General features: G+C 38.8%; 2 protein-coding genes across 3 annotated transcripts; one reads left to right on the forward strand and one right to left on the reverse strand.

Annotated features, from left to right (window-relative positions):
* The first annotated feature begins 523 nt into the window (after positions 1 to 523).
* On the forward strand, positions 524 to 15,733 carry colec10 (collectin sub-family member 10 (C-type lectin)). Of its 2 annotated transcripts, XM_008432210.2 has the most exons (7): positions 526 to 836; positions 3,404 to 3,475; positions 11,216 to 11,287; positions 13,665 to 13,718; positions 13,960 to 14,055; positions 14,209 to 14,420; positions 14,557 to 15,733. In XM_008432210.2, exons 1-7 carry the CDS (start codon positions 737 to 739, stop codon positions 14,791 to 14,793), a joined length of 843 nt encoding a protein of 280 aa, XP_008430432.1. In that variant the 5' UTR covers positions 526 to 736; the 3' UTR covers positions 14,794 to 15,733. The 2 variants fall into 2 exon arrangements, with proteins under 2 accessions (XP_008430433.1, XP_008430432.1); XM_008432211.2 differs by lacking the exon at positions 11,216 to 11,287 and having other exon boundaries at positions 524 to 836.
* A 670-nt stretch (positions 15,734 to 16,403) lies between these two features.
* On the reverse strand, positions 16,404 to 18,962 carry LOC103478390 (uncharacterized). The gene has a single exon (XM_008432209.2). It carries the CDS (start codon positions 18,850 to 18,852, stop codon positions 17,125 to 17,127), a length of 1,728 nt encoding a protein of 575 aa, XP_008430431.1. The 5' UTR covers positions 18,853 to 18,962; the 3' UTR covers positions 16,404 to 17,124.
* Positions 18,963 to 20,131: the final 1,169 nt, after the last annotated feature.

The following is a 20,131-nucleotide window of genomic DNA, read 5'->3' on the forward strand; positions in this document are numbered from 1 at the left end:
TATGACAAAGTAAGAGTTTTAACAAATATGTAAAAATATATACACATTTTATAATAGTTACATTCTGTAGCTTTAATAATACATATCTTTATTTTGTTTGCTGCCAGATTTAACTCTACATAAATATTTGTCTGGAGAAAAATCTTCTCATGATTCTTTTTCTGTAAAATCCCTTGATAGAAAAGTTTTTTTTAAAAGTACATATATCATGTTTGCAATTATTTTGATTTGTAAGATAAAATTTTGGTTAATTGTGAAAGTAATTGTTTGGGCACCTCATACATGATTAAATAAATCTGAAGCACATAACACTATCAATATTTATACCATCAAACGTTCTACATGAACTGTAAATCCTCATCAGTTTTATGCTATATTAACAATTTTATGGAATAAACAGTTTACGAATCTTATGAAATATGCTTTGGTTTATTATTCTGCTTTATTGTCTGAATTTCTTAAAGTACAGGCTGGGCGGACAAACAGAGGAATGCCAAGGTCTGCACTGTGTTATTTGATGTTTTGACAAGTCACTGATAAGACTTTATCCACCAGTGTGGATGTGCTTGTGTTTTAGTGCTTCTGCTTGCTCTGTAAACCAATATTCAGCTCTCTTCTCTGCAGTAGGAGTTGTTTTTTTGTACCTTCTTATTCAGGACACAATACTGCCTTCTGTTTGTTGCTAAAACAAACCAAATAATCAGGATCCTCTTCAGTAATCTGCAGAAGTTGGGAGATGTCTTGTCTGTTTAGGCTCTTTGTGTTTCTTTCTGGTTTCTGCTACATTTTTGCTTCTCCAGAAGTCTGCACCAACTCCCTCATACCCGGAGCTAAAGGTAGGTTAAGACATAAATCTGCAGATCATATTATTTAGATTAACTTTTTAATTAAATTTTAGGAAATGTGGGGGGGAAAAATCAGCTCTTGCATTCAAGCAATATTTGTTCATGCTTTAAAAACTTTTTATTTAAGTACTTTAAACTTAACAAACAGATATTTCCTGTAGAGAAACCCCTGCAACATTTTAGGGTTTACTGAGCGGATGATAAACACACCAAGCATTAAATATCCTGTAGTTTACAAGCTGGCTGTCTGCATACCGATCGACTTGAAGGGAATGCCTTCCCATGTGTGTTTTCCATTTTACAACATCCAGTAGCTTGCTATCCTGCTGTTTCAGACAGACAGAGCTTATAAAATTCAAAGTTGAGCTCCAGTTTCATTTTTTTTTTTTCTAGGCCTTTTTACACAAACGAAAAACGTAGCCTGCAGCTCTGGCTAAAGGGAAAGCCAGCCAGATTTTTCTCAATCCATGCTGTAAAAAATCTAAAAAATGTTATAAGGCCGTTTATCACATTTTGTGTTCTTTTGGACAAATATGTTTAATATTTGTACTTTTGCAAAATCACTCTAGTGTAACATAGTGGTGACACTGTATCATCACATGCACTTTCACAACCTTCCCCTGACTTCTATCTAAAGGCTAGAAAGTCCCATTGAGTCAGTGTGTATTTAGACAGCTGCCACTAGGGTGAACTGATTATTTGTACAAGACTCATCCAGATACGAGTGACCACAAGGTCAGTCTCCCACTGAATAGTTGAGTGGGCGTTGGACGTGCATTTTTCTGTGTTCCATACAACCCAAAAAATGCCTTATTTATTTAAAGCATAACTAGGAAGAAGAAGAAAAAAAGACTCACTTTTTATTGCTTTTACTGGTAGCAGACTACACACCAAGATAATTTTGGCAGCGCTTGGACAGCATTGATATGAAAATGTTAACTTTGTAAAATAAGATTTAAAATGAAAATCTCGTGTTTGACAGAGTTAGAATTACATTCCCATTTTCTGAATGTTGGAAGACTGTCTGATTACTGGGTCCAACAAAAAGTATGTATATTCCTTTAACCTTTGCAAAATGTTAAATATTTAAAATATATTTTAAAGAGATTTTATGTGGTTGACCAACACTGATTTTTTAATTTTTTTTGTGAAAACCTGTGAAAAAAAATTACCCGTTCTTTTTTTTTTTTTACTGTATAGCATGAGGTCAAGCAGACTGCATAATAGATATTAATACAAGTTTTCAGTTTGTTTTAGGTCCGAACTTTGAGTGGGTCGTTCTAACACACTGATCCAAACTATTCCATTGTAGCACCGACTGTATTTTTTGCATCATTGTACAAACCTCTTCTAAGGTATCCCTCTATTTAGCTCCATCACTGACCAGCTTACCCGTCACTGCTGAGGAAGAGCAATGCCGCAGTACAATGCTGCCGACACCATGTCAAGTAGTGGTGATGGTGTGTTCAGGACAATTTGCAGTATTTGCTTCTTTTCTGAATAATACTCTTCTTAGGCCATATTTTGATAGGTTGGAAGTAGAGCTGGTAACACTTTATTTGAAGGGGTGTGCATAAGACATGTACCTGTCATAAACATGACATAACATCTGTCATGAACATAAATAAGTCTTTATGAATGTTTATGACAGTTGTCATGAAGTGTCATTCGGTGAATAATGACACTTTTAATGCAAAGTGGCTCTAAAAGTTGCATTGAAAGTCCATTAAAAATGCCAACTTTAATGGACAGAACTGACTGTTTTAAACTTTAACTTTATCCCAGATCTGTCTGTTGTGTGGGCTGTTCTCTAAATGTTTCCTAGGAAACCTCTGAGGCTTAACCGCTGTAATGATCCTGAAATTTCATTACACAAGAATGGACAGGAGAGTGATTTAGAAAGTATCTTATTTTACTCAGAGGTATCAAGAGGGTAAATAAAATGCAACCCACACTTTTTAGATTTTAAAGTCCATTGCTCATTTTCTTCCCGTTTCACAATTGTGCCCTACTTTGTGTTGTTATGATAAAACGCACTGTAATGCAACATGAAAAATGCAACAAAGGTTGTGAACGCTTTGCAAAGTTCAGTAAATTTGACATGAAGAATCCCAGTTTGATGGCACACCTTAACCACATACAAATTTGGTATTTTAATGGTCTCAGTTGAAAATGATACACCTTCAGCAGATACGTGAGATTCTGTTCTGATTTCCTTCCAAGTATTTGGTCATCAGTGACCTGCCAAAAGTATTTCTCAGAGATCTCAGTAGTGGTTTTCACTGTGAAAAGTTATTGTATTTTAATACAATGATCGCGCTGCTATTAAAAATGTCTTGGCAGAAACTACATATTAAAATAGTATGTGGTGCAGTGAGTTGAGAGACTTGTGACAATACCTGCACAGGGATTCATACACAATGTAATGAACCAAAGAAATTCATTGAATGTTTTCTTGGTGTGGTGCATTTGTCATTGCATAATGTGTCATCCTCCTAATAGCTTGACACTGGAAAAAAAAAAATCATGTCTGCTCAGTTTTCTTTGTTGAAATCCAGGAGATCAAGGTGATTATGGAGAACAGGGAGAAGAGGGAAAGCTTGGGAAGAACGGACCACCGGGATTGGCAGGTACAAAATATCAGTCACACACTCGCATGCATATAATGATTTTATTTTTTAGCATTGTTTTTATATGTATATAAAAAAAACATACTATTCGCAATGGGTAGCAGTGGCACCAGTGTTGTAGCACTCGAGATCGGTCTTGGTCTCTATAACGGTCTCGAGACCATTTTTTGATGGTCTCGGTCTCGTCTCGGACTCGACCGCATTTGGTCCAGGAGAAAAAGTTTGGGAACCACTGATGTAAGGGAAATGACGTGAAAGAAGCACAAAGTTTCCAACCTAATAATAAAAAAACATTGATCTAAAAACATTTGTTCTTTCAGTTCTACTCTGTTGTGGAAATTAATGCAAATATTCTATAAAAACATAAAAAACTGCTAAAAAACTGCATTTTTATTGTATCTTTGTTTAAAAACATTAATAGGTTCTTGATCAATTTAGCCAGCATTATTAAGGAGTAAGGAGATCAAGGTTTCAAGAGAGATGGAAAAAAAGAAAAAAGAATCCAAAGCCCTGCAGGAGAAACTGTTTAGTTTGATGAAACCAAATATGACGATCCCCCCCCTCCCTCAAAAACACATCGTTCAACCACACAACTATTTGTAGGGGGGTAGGAGGGTAGAAAATGTTTGGAAACCACTGGGGGGGCGCAGGACAAAAAGTTTGGGAACTACTGGCATACAAGTATCTACTTCTTGCTTGTTGCTCCTTGGTCAGTGTTCATAGTTGAGCGTCAGGGCTTTGCCTCAATTGCTATGTTTAATGGTGCAGACAGTGGTGGTTTCTGACATGAGCAACATGGGTAAGCACCCAGGGCGTTATCTTTTTAGGGATGGCACAAGACCACCGCAGATCGTAGCACAGAGATGGAAGCAAAGCAGAACAAAGAGTTTGTTAAATGTAATATTGGTTAAATTTGTTAAGTATTTAATATCTATGTTTTTATGGGAATATGGATCTTTCAGATCAATTTGAAAAGTAATTTTGATGATATTTTACATTTTCTTGTGTCATGGTAGCGTGGGGCGCTGGTCTTGGTCTTGACTTGGTCTCGGACCCTAAAAGTCTTGGTCTTGTCTCGGTCTCGATACACTCTGGTCTTGGTCTTGTCTTGGTCTCGGGATAGGTGGTCTTGAACACAACACTGGGTAGCACCACCTATTTTTAGTTAAACCACTCTGTAGCTCACTTCCCCTTTGAGAAATTTGGATTTCAGTTTGAATACTGTATATGAAAATCTAACCATGCTAAGGCACATATGGTTTTTTATTTGTTTGTTTCCAACATTTAGTAAAGGTCAAACAACTGAAGGACAAAAAAGGGAAGTAAACAAGAATCTGCTTCCTACACTGTTTTGTATGCTGCCTTTCTCTGTTTTGTATGCTGCCAGAGAAAGATCAAACTTGTTTTTTTACTAGGAATCTTCCAGCATTGACAATGGTTTTCACATGAAATGTTAATATTGTTTCCTTAGTAACAAGCCATAAATATAAATACTGAGGAACTACTTAAAACCAGACATTTGCTCCCACTTTATGAAACGCAGGCGACCTTTTATTCTAGCCATTTTTAGGCTACCAAAATTTATTCCGTTTTCTAAATAAGTTAAAAGGAAGTTTATTAAAGACTTGCTTCATTGCTTTCCTCAAAGTCAGAAGTTTATTTGCCCTGAGAGTCTCTAACTTTAAACACTTTGTGATAGATGTCATCATCTGACTGTGCTGGCTTCTAATTATTATTTAAATTTAATAGTACCAAGCCCTCAAACAAACAGATCTCTAGTAGAACATCAGAGCGAAAAGAAAATGACTATCCCAAGACATCTGGGAAAGACTTGTAGACCTTCGCAACTCTGGTTCATCTTGTTACAACTTCCAGATGCCTTAAGGTGCCACATTTTTTTCTGTTCAAACCACTGTAGATAAAAAAGAACAGTATGGGAATGTCTAGCCATTATGCTATCCAGGAGGGAGACAGGTTCTGGGCCCCAGAGGTGAACATGCTTTGGTGGGAAATGTGTGAATCAACCCAAGAACACAAGTAAATGACCTTGTGAAGAAACTGGCTGAAGCTTGTGGGGAAAAAAAGCATTATTGACTCTAAAACAAGTCATGTGTTGACATGATAAGAAAGACCACTCAGAGGGGAAGAAGTCATTACTCTAAAAGCAAAAAAATAAAATAAAAAATCTGATTTTTTTCAAATGCGCACAGGAGTAATTATCTTAATCTCTGCAGATTAAGACAGCCCACATTCTACTTGGAAGGAGAGTGAAGGAATACTAAAGCCCTGAAAACACCGTTCAAGCTGTGAAATCCAGCATCGAGTTGTGTGGCTGTTTTGCAACCTGAGGGACTGGTGCGCTGCGTGAAATAGGAGAGAACATTATGTGGAAATAATTAAGAAGCATCTTAAGAAATTCGACAGATGATTAAAGTTTGGTCACAAACGCTTTTTTCAAATGGACAAAAAAAAAAACAAAGCCTCTGACTAACTTGACTCAGTTACACCAGTTCTGTCAGGATTTGGCCAAAGGAAGCATGTGCAAGGAGACCCAAATGTTTGACCCAATCAAAAAGAACAGACAACAATTCTACTGAGTACTGCATAAGTACTCTATGCTTCTGGCTCTGATGAAAGTGTTTTAAAAAGAATTCTGTTTACCCTGACTACCAGGAAAAAAAAAGTATTGTCCAATCACCGTTTTTTTTTTTTAAATCCCACAGTCTTTGTAAGGTAATAAAAGGTTTTATGCACTTACTTTGTCTCTTCCCATAAAATGTGTTATTACTGATAAATGCCATTTTTATGAATTAGAAAAAGGTACGTACAAAAGTCCCACCCCTTCACATGTGGTATCATTGAAAAGCCCTAAATGTCCTCTCCAGATACCAAAAGGAATTAATTCAGTAGAATGCAGGGGGTGGGAGATAATCAAGTTTAGAAATGTCCACTACAGAGGACAAAAATGAACTACTGGTAGTCAGGAGGTTAAAAAAAGAAAAGCTCCTTCGTTATTTTGGTATTTAGTAATACGGAACAATCCGAGTAATCATCACTGACTGATTTAATGTCAGACAGTAGAAAAAAAGGTCTTGCGTGTAGCCATCTGGTTTCAGCTGCTTTTGTGTCTTGTATGTGCACACAAAAAGGCAAACTTGAAGACACAACTTTCAGACTTCTATTTACTCTGCGTCCTGACACAAAACAATGAAATATTTCCCTCTGAAGCGCCGAGCGCTTGTGTGTGTGTGAGTACGGAGAACACACTGAGAAGGTATGAGAAGCACACGAGAACCTTTTTCAACTTTTCAACTTTACGGACATTATTCACAACCTGTCATTATGGTTTTTCTGTCCGTACACTTACTGACAGCCATGAAAGCAGGTCTCTACAATGATTTTGTTAGTACACCATGTCGGCAGTGCAACAGATGACGCATGTATTCCCAGTCTTAATTTAGGCAGTGTTACAGGAAACAGTTGCTTAATTTTGGAAGCTTAAAAGGGAATCCATGACTCTCAATGCTCTGGAGGGCAACAAAAACTATTTGTTTGTCTAAACGTATTAGCATCAAAAAAGCTGCAAGCTATATTCTTACTGGATTTAGCAGGATTTGTCAGTAAGTTAAATGGAAATACGCACCCACGTAGTACAATATTTTCCCGTCTAGTGAGAAAACAATAGTTCATAACTTAGCATATTTAATTTCTTCTTTTTCTGATGTTTGAATATTCTTAAGCTGCCTGATGCTGTTTAAAACGTGTGATTCTCCTGTGGGAATTGCACCCGTCACCTCTTTTATCCACCGGCAGCTGGAGAAACCAGTCGTTAAACCAGTTTGAGGAGTTGGCCATTATAAAGTGTGACTGCAGTGATACAAAGGCCTGTTATCTGGACGCTCACACAGACCGTTTAACTGGCGAGCGTGCACACTGCCAAAACAACATTAATCAGATGTTATGGACACAGAGGGAGCGAGGAGAAAGAGGAGCCAAAATCAGTTTCTTCCTCTCGCAAAAGACAAAAGCACATAATCGCTTCTCACAGTGAGCTCTCTGCTGACGACTGTGAAAACATTTTCTCTGTGAGGCAGCCTGCAAAGCATTTTGACAAATAATTCATGCAGAATTTGTGAAAACTTCTCAAAAACAAGAGCATTAAATTGTGAGAAAGTGCAACAGTGGAGATGGAGAATAGACTTTTTTTTTACTTTTTAAAACTTTTTTTTTTTACTTTTTAATCAAGACATCAAGAATATTGTTGGGACATGAATACTTGTGAACATCGGATTATAAAAGTAAACAGAATCAGTCAAGGTTAAGGTTCTGATTAGATATGAAATGCTTTCTCAGTGGATACACTGGAGTGAAAAGATGTCTATGGCATTCCTGATTTTTTATTTTTGTGCATGTTTTCCACACTTAAGCGCTTCAGAACAGCAGACGAACTGAGATATATGTCAACGACGAGTAAAACCAAAATGCATTTTTTAAATGAAGATGTTTGTCATTATGAGAACAATCTCCCCCAAGAAATTAAAACCTACAAGGCGCTGTGTGGAAAAAAGTGATTGCCCTCCCTGTTTAAACAAAATTTAACTGTGGTTTATCACACCAGAATTCACAGTCTCTAGCCACATACAGACTTGCCACACTGTTGTCAATGAAGATATCGCTTACATGTTTTGATTGAGAGCAAGAATTGAGAACTGTCTGACAAAGTGAAGTCCACCAAATGATCCTAAAAAGGTAAACATTATGCAGAGATCCAAAAACAAAATTCAAGAGCAAATGAGAAAGAAAGTAATTGAGATTTATCTGTCTGGAAAGGGTTACAAAGCCACTTCCAAAGGTTTACGACTGAACCAAACCACAGGGAAAGCTGTTATCCACAAATGGCGAAAACATGGTATGGTGGTGAAACTGCTCAGGAGTGGCCAGCGGACCAAAATTATCTCAAAAGCTCAGCGACGACTTATCCAAGAAGTTATAAAACACCCACAAAAACATTCAGAGAACTGCAGGCCTCACTTGCCTCAGTTAAGGTCAAAGTTCATGCCTCCACCATAAGAAACAGACTGGACAAAAATGGCCTGCGTGGCAGTGTTCCAAGACAAAAAAAATAAAAATAAAAATGTCCCGCTGAGGAAAAAGAACATTAAGGCTCGTTTCAGTTTTTTCCAGAACACTACTTGATGATCCCCAATGTTTTGGGAAAACATTCTGTGGACTGACGAGTCAACAGTTGATCTCTATGGAAGGTATGTGTCCCATTACATCTAGCGTGAAAGTAACACATTTCAGAAAATAAACATCATACCATCAGTAAAATACGGTGTTTGTAGCGTGATGTTCTGGTTTTGTTTAGCTGCTTCTGGACCTGGAAGACATGTTGTGGTAAATGAACCATAAATTCTTACCAAAAAAGAATCCTGAAGGAAAATGTCGACCATCTGTTTTCGTGACCTCAGATTGAAACCAACTTGGGTTCTGAAGCAGGACAATGATCCAAAACACGCCAGCAACTCCACCTCTGGGTGACTGAAGAAACACGAAATGAAGACCGTGGAGTGGCATAATCAAAGTTCTACCTCGATCCTATTGAGATGCTGTGGCATGACCTTAAAAAGTCTGTTCATGCTGCAAAAACAATCCAATGTGGCTGAATTACAACAATGCTGCAAAAGTGAGTGGGCCGAAAGCCTCCACAGCACTGTAAAAGATTCACTGCAAGCTATCGTAAATGCTTGATTCCAATTGTTGCTGGTATGAGGTTTGGGCGATAATCATTTTTCACACAAATCAAAATATGTAGGTTTTGATTTACGTTTCCCTTTATGATCAACACCTTCTTTTAAAAACAGTAGTTGATGTTCTGAAAAGCTTGAGTGTGGAAAACATTCAGAATAATAGGAAATCAGGAAGGGGCAAACACTTTTTCACACCACTGTAGTTCTTATAAGTCTAGGTGAACATTTTTTATTTGCGTGTGCGTGAGTGTGGTTAAGAATTTCTCACCTTGTAAAGCCAATTTTTCCAACAAGTACTCGGTTGTGAGGAACCACTGCTCTTTATGGGTAAAGCGTAAATGCAGTTACTAAAATGAAAGGAAGTCAATGCAAAGTCCTAATATGCGTAGAAATACTAACTTTGGGGTCAGAGTTGGGTTATGGAAATGAATGAAAAAAACAATTGAAGTCAAATCAAAGTCCCTGTGAAGACAGATAAACTTCTGTGAGTGTGTGTGTCTGTGTGTGTGCACATAGGCACTGTCAGGTACAATAAAAGCAGTTAAAGTCCGCGGGAGGGCAGACTCCCCTAACTCTAAGTTAGTTAAATTCTGTGTGGGACGGCGGCGTCCCCTGCTAAAGGACGGCGGAGTCCTCTATGAAATAGTTAAATTCCGCAAAGGACGGCGGAGTCCTCTATAGTTAGTTAAATTCCGCAAAGGACAACGGAAGTTTGTTTTTTTATTTTTATTTATTTTTTAAATTTCTCTCTTTCTCACTGTTTATTTCTGTTTTTATTTTAATTATGTAAAGCACTTTGAAATGCCTTGCTGCTGAAATGTGCTATACAAATAAAATTTGATTGATTGATTGATTGATATGGCTGCGTGTGTGTGTGCGTGTGCATGTGCGTGTGTGTTGCAAATCCTTCTAATAACAATCTGGCCTCTTCAGAACATCACTTAGTGCTTGAAACACCATTAGTTTCCAGTTGAAGAGTTTCCTGAGGAAACACTAGTTCAAGAGCTGGCAGGACGCCTCTGTCTGCTCTGTATGATTCCCACACAAACGCTCTCACTACCACAGGTTCTCTTTTTATTCTATCCTACATTCTAATTTCTGTTCACTACATGCGAAGCTACAGGGACAATAACAGGGTCTTTGGTGTCTTGCAAAAAATATTCACACACCTTGAGCTTTTTCACATAAATGTTCTGTTTCAGCCACAAACTTCATTGCAATGTTTTATTTGACAGACTTTTGTTTGGCCCAGGAAAGTTCTGGAAAACCATTTGGCATCTCAGAAAGGGGAAGAAGTGACTGACCCGAGCAGTTTCTGTTTTGGGGAGGACGTGTGGATACAGTGGAAGGAGAACACTGAGAATCTCCTCAATTTGGTCTCCCTTAAGGAAGCAGTGTCAGAAGATTTGGGTGAAGGCAGTTCCATCACCATGGCAGAGGTGCTTAAGGGAGTTAATAAGCTCCTCAGATACCAGGTTTGGATGTAGGCTTTGGACATAGTACAGCTGTCATCACTGGTATGCCTCTTTATTGTCTTATGGATCTCAGATTAAGGAGGCACAATGCTGTTTTTATCTTGACTGTAGAACAGTGGTCCAGATCATTACCCTCAAGAACAGGGTGTTTGTTTGGCCCATAAGGGTTTTGTGTATATGAAGAAGGTTTGCAAGACTGTACCCCAAGGTTTTTGGGGTTGATGCAGTAGTAAATCTCATACTACTTGTTTTGTTCAAATGCAATTCCATAATATCATACAAAAAAGTATGATATTACCAACGTTTTCTAAAGAAACACTGTTTCAATTGGTTTGAAGTTCTGTGTCACCAATATTTTCCACTATTATTTTTGAGGGGTCTGAATATGAAGAGACTGAGAACAATTGGATTATAGACCAAAATGAAAATTAGTTAATACCATTTTATGTTTTGTCAGTTTCTTAAATCCCTAATCCCTAATTATCCTAATTTATTGTCCCTTTTTCCTCACTCAGGTGTGCCAGGTGAACCAGGTCTTAAAGGAGAAGTAGGCCCCTCAGGAAAAATGGGCCCGATTGGAGAGAAAGGTTCAATTAATAATTTTAACTCTGAGTCCATGCCGATGTCTAGTAATTCCCTCTTTTAGTCTTCTGTTTAATGCTTTTGTAAAGACACAAAGCTTAGCGTCATTAGTCATATTTAGTGTTTACTTTAGTCAGAAACTGCAGCATGTGTTTGTCTTTAAGCAGTCTAAAGAAGAAAAAATATCTGATGACAAATTATTTTTAAGTTTTATGGCAATTCTCTGTAAAAGTCCCCAAAGTTTCAGCATAGTGAAACTTTGGGAAGTCAAAGTGTATGACATCCTTGAAATTTTAGAAATATCATGAAGACGAAATCCTGTGAGCTTTGATGACTTCTCTATGCTAATAAAATAAAAACAAGAAAGCAGAAAGTCATTCCACATGTTGGAATACTTAATTAGTTTAAAGCCTAAAACAGAATTAATACATAGTTTTAAATGGTTCATTAAGTAATTTAAAAGTACAAATGGTCCACAAGAAACTAAGCTAAGCGTAAGGGTGAGCTTTATGACATCAAAAGACAGAAAACCGTCTTTCCTGCAATATGATGTCATGCTCATGCATTAACCACGGTGTCTTCATTCCAGTTTTTATAGGCAGTTGAGTTCCCCTGCCTCTCTGTACATGCAGCGTTCCATGCGTTCATCATGTTTAATACTCTTACAGGAAAGTGACTGCATCAGCCTTCTCACAGAAGGAATGAGGTCACAACTCTGGATTAACAATGAGACTGGAAGCCCAGAGCTCATAAAACACCTGGGGGAAAACAAAATAGACTCGGGACAATGCCAAGTGCAGCAGGGCTTAAAACTAAAACTGAGCTACTGTTTTATGGCATGTTAATACACCCTCACAGAGCCATTAAATGGGGTGAATTTCCACATCTGCATAGGGTTAACTCATGTTATTACCCAAGTCATGTTACCTTATAGCAGTACATCAGTAGGCAGATATTGTATTTGCTGTAATACCATACATTTTTGTGTTTGTGCAGAAGAAACTAATGACAATATTATGACTAACAACATCAAGACGCCGTTTTGTTTCTTTATGTTCTTGGAGATAACATTAGTAGACATTGCTGGAATTTAAACATAAGTGAAAGTTTGAATCTAATTAGTTTATTGTATTTATGCCAGGAGTTTCAAACTGTAACCTTTCTACCCCAACCCAAACGAAGCTGTGCAGGTGTCACATGTCACTCTTCTGTTCCTCATCCATTATTAGGCCATTGTTATGTTTGAACAGCAAATCACTTCCCCAAACCTTACAACTGCCACTTGGGTTAATTTCCACTGCGAAGCTGCAACATGAGTGAATAGGAGAATTATAGACTTTAACAAATAGAAGTGAAATAATTCAGTTACCTCCAATATGAAATAGTTAAAATTTGTGTTTAAGAGCTGTAGATTGTATTTGAACTATTGTAACGTAAGGTGCAGTAGGGTGGTTCCTGACCGAGGTAAATCTGCAAGGGTGAGCAGTGAGTTTTAAGTGTGACACTGCCATCTGCCTGTGAAATTGAGATACTACACAAGCCCTATGTTTGTTTGTTTTTGTTTTAAATATTGATTGGAGTTTTTTATATATATTTTGTTACTTTACAGCTTCAGTATATTTTATTGTCTTTTTTTTGTGCTACACTAACACATATTTGGGCATATTGGGAAGTGCAAGGTGGATGATAAACGGTCAACGATTTTTTTTTTTTCATATAGAAAAGCTGTGACTCTCTTGATGCTAATATCTTAAAATACAATCCTGTGTAACCAGTTGCCTTTAGAAATAATCAAAATCTACAGGAGCAGCAGAAATCGCCAACTTAGGTGAAAGCTTCTATTGACAGGACAGTGGCAAGAAGAAAGACATTACAGCACAAATAAAGTAAAAGGAAGACTGTTTTAACATTGTCACAAGTTATGAAAGGGGCACGGCAAACATGGAAGGAGATTTTTGGTTTAGAAGAGACCAATGTTGAATCTCTGGCCATATCTGCAGTTACTGTGCGTTTGTTGTTCACTGGCTGCCCTGAGCGAACTATTTCTACATTAAAATATGTTTGTAGCTGGCCAACAGCATTATGTTGTGGACATGATTTTCTTCAGCAGGAACAGGGAAGCTGATCACAGATGATATAAGATGGATGGATAGTAAAGAGCTTTATCCAATAGAAGAGCTAAGTGTAGACTCAGGGGGAATTCACGCTAATTCATGCAACACATTTCAGATTTGTGTAAGAAAATCTTTGAAAGTCAGCTATGTTTTTCAAATGTAGAACTATAACACACATACAAGGAAATGTTCAAGGGGGTAGGAATACTGGCACAAAGCACAATACCTTTAAAATGGCTGCACATTTGTGATTTTTATCAATCTTCAGGTGACAAAGGTCCTAAAGGTTTTGATGGACCAGTCGGGATCAAAGGACAAGCTGGTGAGAAAAATTCAAACAGATACCCTTTATTTTGATCATGTTTGAGTGTAAATTTAAGTTTAAATATTCTGGACACTAGTTAGTATTTCTATTAGATACTTTTATACTCTGTCTTCCCTTCTTATCTATTTTTTTACTTTCTGACAAAAATGATCAATTATAAACATGAGGCAGCAGATTAGTTATTACAATTATTTGATAAAACACAGTAAGTTGAGATAATGGTTGTTTTATTTATCAGGTGTAACATGTGACTGTGGGAGGTACAGGAAGGTGGTCGGACAGCTTGATGAGAATTTAGGGAAGCTGAGGAACACTGTTAAGTTTGTGAAGAACGGTGAGTTGTCAGTGAGAACTTTTAACCAAACATACTCATTATTATTTGAGTAAATTTATCTTCTTTGGGAATTATGATGAAATAAATGATGCAAAAATAAACAATTCAGTCCTAAATTGACTCAAAATATTCTGAAAATCTTTTCCCGTTCAGTTGTGCTGGGCTTGAAGGAGACAGAGGACAGATATTACCTGCTTGTGAAGGAGCCCAAGAAGTTCAGAGAGGCTTCTATGAACTGCAAGCTAAGGGGAGGCGCGCTGGCTATGCCAAAAACTAACAACATCAACCGGCTCATGGCGGACTACATCAGTCAAGCAGGGCTGACGAGGGTTTATGTTGGAGTACAAGCTCAGAGCAAAGGCACAGTAAGTGTTTAGGACATCCAGGTAGAAACAGCAACGGTGATGCTACTTTTAAAGACGGCACATTTTATGTTGTGTGGATTGTTAAGTTGCAAGAAGAATTTTTTTTTCTTTTTTTTTTTTTTTTCTTTGTTTTAAGGATGGAGCTGGAAGTTATATTTATGCAGACTCCACGCCTCTGCGGGAGTTTGCGGTGTGGAGCCAGGAAGAGCAGTTATATTCCACATCATCTCCAGCCATCAACATCAGCTGCGTGGAGCTGCTCAACACTGGGACGTGGAATAAAGTGGAGTGTGAAACTCCTCTGTTCTTCCTCTGTGAGTTCCCAAAGAGCAGGAGAAGAGGCAGAGGAGGAGCGGCTGCTTCTGCTTCGTAATGACATTTAAAATGAGGGAAAATCAATATGACTAGTTTGCTGTTTTTGTCCACGGATACAGAGAGTGACAGCAAAGAGTTGCCCTTGCTAAAAGCGGGATTGGAAGAAGTGCCGAGACAAGTTCAGCTGCTTTTAATAACATTATCTGAAATATGTAACTCAACAAAACATTTAGTTCGTTGTTGTACAGGAAAATATGCATTTAGTATGGTGATTTCCTTTCAAATGTCATAATTCTTAATAGTTTTTAGTGCTGTCACCATGTTTTAATTATCTATAATTTACATTATGTCTGGCATCAAAAAATAATGGATACATTTAATGCAAATATGGGTTGCCTTTCAGCTAACTTTACTCATACACTCCCTGATTCCAGAGATGTTTTAACCTGTTTATGCTCCTGAGGGATAGCACAGCTACAACTAGAGGTTGGTCTTTATTCCTACTTTAAAATCAAGTTTAACAGTAAAGCACAAGATAACTGAGTTCAACATACACAAGCAGAAAACGGCAGCTTGTCAAAACAACCATATCCAAAAATAAAACAAAAAGCTAGTTTATCAAGTTTCAACATCTGACCCATAACATCCAATGTATGACAACAACGACTGTTGTTGGTTGATGATGGCCAGGGGGTTGTTAATTACAAAATCAGCATTCTGCTTGTACCAAGATTTTAGAGCAAGATCTGACATGTCTGACAGCAGGTGGCCAGAACTGATGGCAAGATTCTGTCTCCTTCTGGGTTTTATTGTAATTTACTTTGCAATGTACAGATTCATAAATTTTAATAATGATAGCGTCACATGAGAAATCTGTGATTTTAATTAAGTGTCATTGTAGATCTTTGGAATCTTAATAATTGTAGTCAAATAAATAAAACAGAGCCACTGTTTGACTTTATTAAGGTGTCAATAAATTTTTACTCACTTATCTGTGATTTTCTGTTTTCCTGTGAAGTATGTTATGTGTGACACAAAGGCCCATTGTCTTAAGATCTATCCATCCATCCATCCATTTTCTTCCGCTTATCCGGGGTCCAGTCGCAGAGGCAGCAGCTTCAGAAGGGAGGCCCAGACTTCCCTCTCCCCAGCCACTTCTTCCAGCTCCTCCGGGGCAATCCCAAGGCGTTCCCAGGCCAGCCGAGAGACATAGTCCCTCCAGCGTGTCCTGGGTCTTCCCCGAGGCCTCCTCCCGTTGGGACGTGCCCGGAACACCTCACCAGGGAGGCGTCCAGGAGGCATCCTGACCAGATTTCCGAGCCACCTCAACTGGCTCCTCTCGACGTGGAGAAGCAGCGGCTCTACTCTGAGTCCCTCCCAGATGACCGAGCTTCTCACCCTATCTCTAAGGGAGAGCACAGCCACCCTGCGGAGGAAACTCATTTCGGCCGCTTGTATCCATGATCTCATTCTTTCGGTCATGACCCAAAGCTCATGACCATAGATGAGGGTGGGAACGTAGATCGACCGGCAAATTGAGAGCTTCGCTTTTTGACTCAGCTCTCTCTTCACCACGACGGACCGGTACAGCGCCCGCTTCACGGCAGACGCTGCCCCAGTCCGCCTGTCGATCTCCCGCTCCCTTCTTCCCTCATTTGTGAACAAGATCCCCAGATACTTAAACTCCTCCACTTGAGGCAGGACGACCCTCCTGACCCGGAGAAGGCACTCTACCCTTTTCCGGCTCAAGACCATGGCCTCAAATTTAGAGGCACTGAGCCTCATCCCGGCCGCTTCACACTCGGCTGCAAACCGCTCCAGTGAGAGCTGCAGATCACGTTCCGATGAAGCCAACAGGACCACATCATCCGCAAAAAGTAGAGATGCAATCCTAAGGCCACCAACACGGATCCCCTCAACACCTCGGCTGCGCCTAGAAATTCTGTCCATAAAAGTAATGAACAGAATCGGTGACAAAGGGCATCCTTGGCGGAGTCCAACTCTCACCGAAAACGAGCCCGACTTAGTGCCGGCAATGCGGACCAGACTCTGACACCGGTCATACAGGGACCTGACAGCCCGTAGCAAAGGGCCCGGTACCCCATACTCCCGGAGAACCCCCCATAAGACCCTAGGGACACAGTCGAACGCCATAGACTTCATAGAGATCAAATACAAAAACAAGAAATTATTTTCCTCTTTTGTTGTTGTTTTTTGTTTTTTAGCCTAACAGAGTAATCTTTATCTGAATTAAAATGCTAATAATCTAAAATAATTGCTGGATTTAATACTTATAAGATAATAACAACAAAGAGCTATTCGCATAACTTTAAAGAGGGTGAACTTTGATGAGATGGTGTTTCTCTTTCAGGTTTTTCTTCCGCCAGGTTCAGCATTCTGCTTCCTTCTGGAAAGCCTCTAGCATCTCCATGGCCTCCATCTCATAGTTCTCTGCCTCGATTCTAAGGGCTTTTTCCTTTTCCAGTATGAGGGTGAGTTCCTGGATGTCTTTGAGCAGAGATCTTCCTTTCTTGTCCTCTGCCTGAAGCTTGTTGGAAAGGAGTTCGGCCTCAGCCGAGAGCGTCTCTGTCATCTTACAGGCTTTCTCTAAACCCTGGTAAAGATTATCACTTACCTGTTCCAACTCCAACTTACCTCTTTCTGCCTCTTCTCTTAGAGCCCTTTCTTTCTGCAGCTCTTTGTCCGTTTCCTGCCGAAGAGACTCTACAGTCTTCAAGAGAGAAGCATTTTCAGTCTCTCCTTGGAGCCTTAGACGTTTCTCTTCTTTGAGCATTTTCTCTAGCTGTTGTAGCTCCATTTCAAATTTATTCCGATCGTCCAAAGCTGTCTCCGACGTTTTCTCCACGTTCTCAAGCTTTTTAATTAATTGTGCTGCGATCTCCACAGCTCCCTCTTTTTCTGCCTCAATTTGGGCTCTATGTTCTTGTTCTGTTTTCACTTCTTCCTCCAGTATTTCTAATAAATTCTCTGCCTGGACCCGCTGGCTTTTCTCTTCTTGGAGCATTTTCTCCAGCTGTTGGAGCTCCAGTTGAATTTTGTCAACCAAAGCAGTCTGAGATGGAACCTCCTTGGATGTTTTCTCCACTTCCTCAAGCTTTTTAATTAGTTGCTCTGCGATTTCCACAGCTTCCTCTTTGTCTGTTTCAATTTGGGCTCTACGTTCTAGTTCTGATTTCACTTCTTGCTCCAGTAGTTCTAATAAATTTTCTGCCTGGGCCCGTTGGGTTTTCTCTTCTTGAAGCATTTTCTCCAGCTGTTGGAGCTCCAGTTGAGTTTTGTCCCTCTCATCTGAAGTGGTCTCATCGGGACCCTCTTTGGACGTTTTCTCCACGTCCTCAAGCTTTTTAATTAGTTGCTCTGCTATCTCCACAGCTTCCTCTTTGTCTGCCTCAATTTGGGCTCTGCGTTCTCTTTCGGTTTTCAGTTCTTGCTCCATCATGTCAAAGAAAGCCTCAGCAATTTTGAATTGATCCAGATTTTCATTTTCTGCCTCCATTCTCAGCTTTCTTTCTCTCTGGAGCATTTCTTGAAGCTGTTGGACATCAAGATAAGGAATGTCCTCATCTCGAACTATGATTTCTGTTGACTTTCCAGTGGAGACGTTCTTCAATCCTTCACAGTGGTCAGGGAATTTTAGGAGAATATTGATGGCTTCCCTTTTTGCTGAATTACTTTTTGCACCAAGATTTCTTTCGTTCTTCAGCTTTTTCTGGAGCTTCTTTACCTCTTTCTGAGCCGCAGCGACATCAATTTCAAACTCAATGGTGAGCATCTCAATTTCCTCACAGTGTTTCTTTTCCATCTCCTTCATTTCTTGTTGGAGTTCCTGTATTGTGGGGCAGCACGTTGTCTCATCTCTGCCCACCTGGCCTTGGTTCTTGGATTCAGCTTTCTCCAACTTCTCCTTAAGCTCCTGAATTTCCAGAAGCAAGGCCTGCTTCTCCTTCCTCTCTTCTGAGACAATGTCTTCATAGTAACATTCAGTGTTGAGTTTCTCCATCGTAATGGCCGCAACATCTTGGTGCAGCTCCTTGATCTCCTGCTGAAAGATGTCAAAGAGCTCATTGTTGAGGTGATAGACCAGGGGTTTTGCCATTCTGGGTAATTCAAACAAGTTTTGCTCAAAACAATGTTCTCTGCACAATTCGCAAAATTTGCACAATCCGCACAAGTGAAAAGTGGGTGAGGTTCTATGGAACTGTGCAGCTTTATAATGTACAATTCTGGTGTATGATGCATGAAAACGCCTGTGATGTCATCATAGATATTACTATAGTGATAGTTCTCTTGTGGGTTTGTAAGCATTCTCACCATCTTTTTGGCTGAATTTCTTACTATATATATATATATATATATTTATATATATATAATCAGCTGATGTCTATAGCTGTCTATAATTTGGACATGGTGAAATACATAAAACAAACAGCATCTGTTGAAGTACATAAAACAAATGCTCAAAGATACAGGTTTCATGATTCTGCAGAAATTTACTTTTATTTTTACAGTGCCAGTAGGTGGTTATAATGCCAGCATCAAAATTCAAAGGCAGACCTTCCTGATCAAGGCAAAGCTCAGAGAACTTTGCTTAAATTGCCATTTAATCAATTTCTGTTTGGGGATGAATAAAAATCTATTCTATTCTATTGGACACGTCCAGAACAATTATAGTTTGTGTTTCATTAAAGTATTTAGAATGTCCTTCTTAGTTTTCAAAAACCGTCATGGGGAGAATAAACTGCAAATAATGCTTGTGGAGGTTCCTCCATCTTTTCCCCAGTGTTGGTATTTGTTGAAATGTTTTCACATAATATAATTAGAATTTCACTTTTTCTTTGGTGGTGGTTATTGCATTAGGTTGTTTACTAATTTGGGTGCACAAATTTGGTAAACACCTCATGGTTATTTAGATCAGTAACTATTTTTGTTTTGCTGAGTTCGAAGGACTGGCTGGGAGAAGATGATTGGTTGTAAGAGGTAACAGTTTAGGTCCAAAAAAGATTTTGCATAGTTTTTGTATTTGAAGTGGGGCTTTTAGAGAGCCACTGAGCTAAATGAATTTCGTCTATCAGCACGAAACACATTTCATGACATCAAATATGTCACTGAAAATTCTCCTAATGAGTTAAAGCCTTTAAAAAGAGCTAATAACATAGAAACTCACAGGTCTTCTACAGGCTAACTAGGAGGTTGAATTTGAATAGGTTTCCACACGAAAACGAGCCGTGCCCTTTTAGAGGTTATATCAACATTGTCTCACATAACCTAGATAATCATTAACTGTGACTTAAGATAGAAAGTCGTATTCTCAACAGTACTCCCCCCTTTAAAAAAACAAAAACATACAATGAATCATAAAACATTCATTCTTTTCA

Source organism: Poecilia reticulata, chromosome 16 (assembly GCF_904066995.2).
Source record: "Poecilia reticulata chromosome 16, P_reticulata-male-v2, whole genome shotgun sequence".
In the NCBI taxonomy this organism is placed as follows: Eukaryota; Metazoa; Chordata; class Actinopteri; order Cyprinodontiformes; family Poeciliidae; genus Poecilia; species Poecilia reticulata.

Bases quoted from the DNA above. Each gene is read 5' to 3' on its own strand.
- LOC103478390 (XM_008432209.2), bottom strand. From the start codon at position 18,852: ATGGCAAAACCCCTGGTCTATCACCTCAACAATGAGCTCTTTGACATC.
- colec10 (XM_008432210.2), top strand. From the start codon at position 737: ATGTCTTGTCTGTTTAGGCTCTTTGTGTTTCTTTCTGGTTTCTGCTAC. The intron at 3,476-11,215 runs GTACAAAATATC...TTCCTCACTCAG, and splicing joins CGGACCACCGGGATTGGCAG to GTGTGCCAGGTGAACCAGGT. The intron at 14,421-14,556 runs GTAAGTGTTTAG...CTTTGTTTTAAG, and splicing joins AAGCTCAGAGCAAAGGCACA to GATGGAGCTGGAAGTTATAT.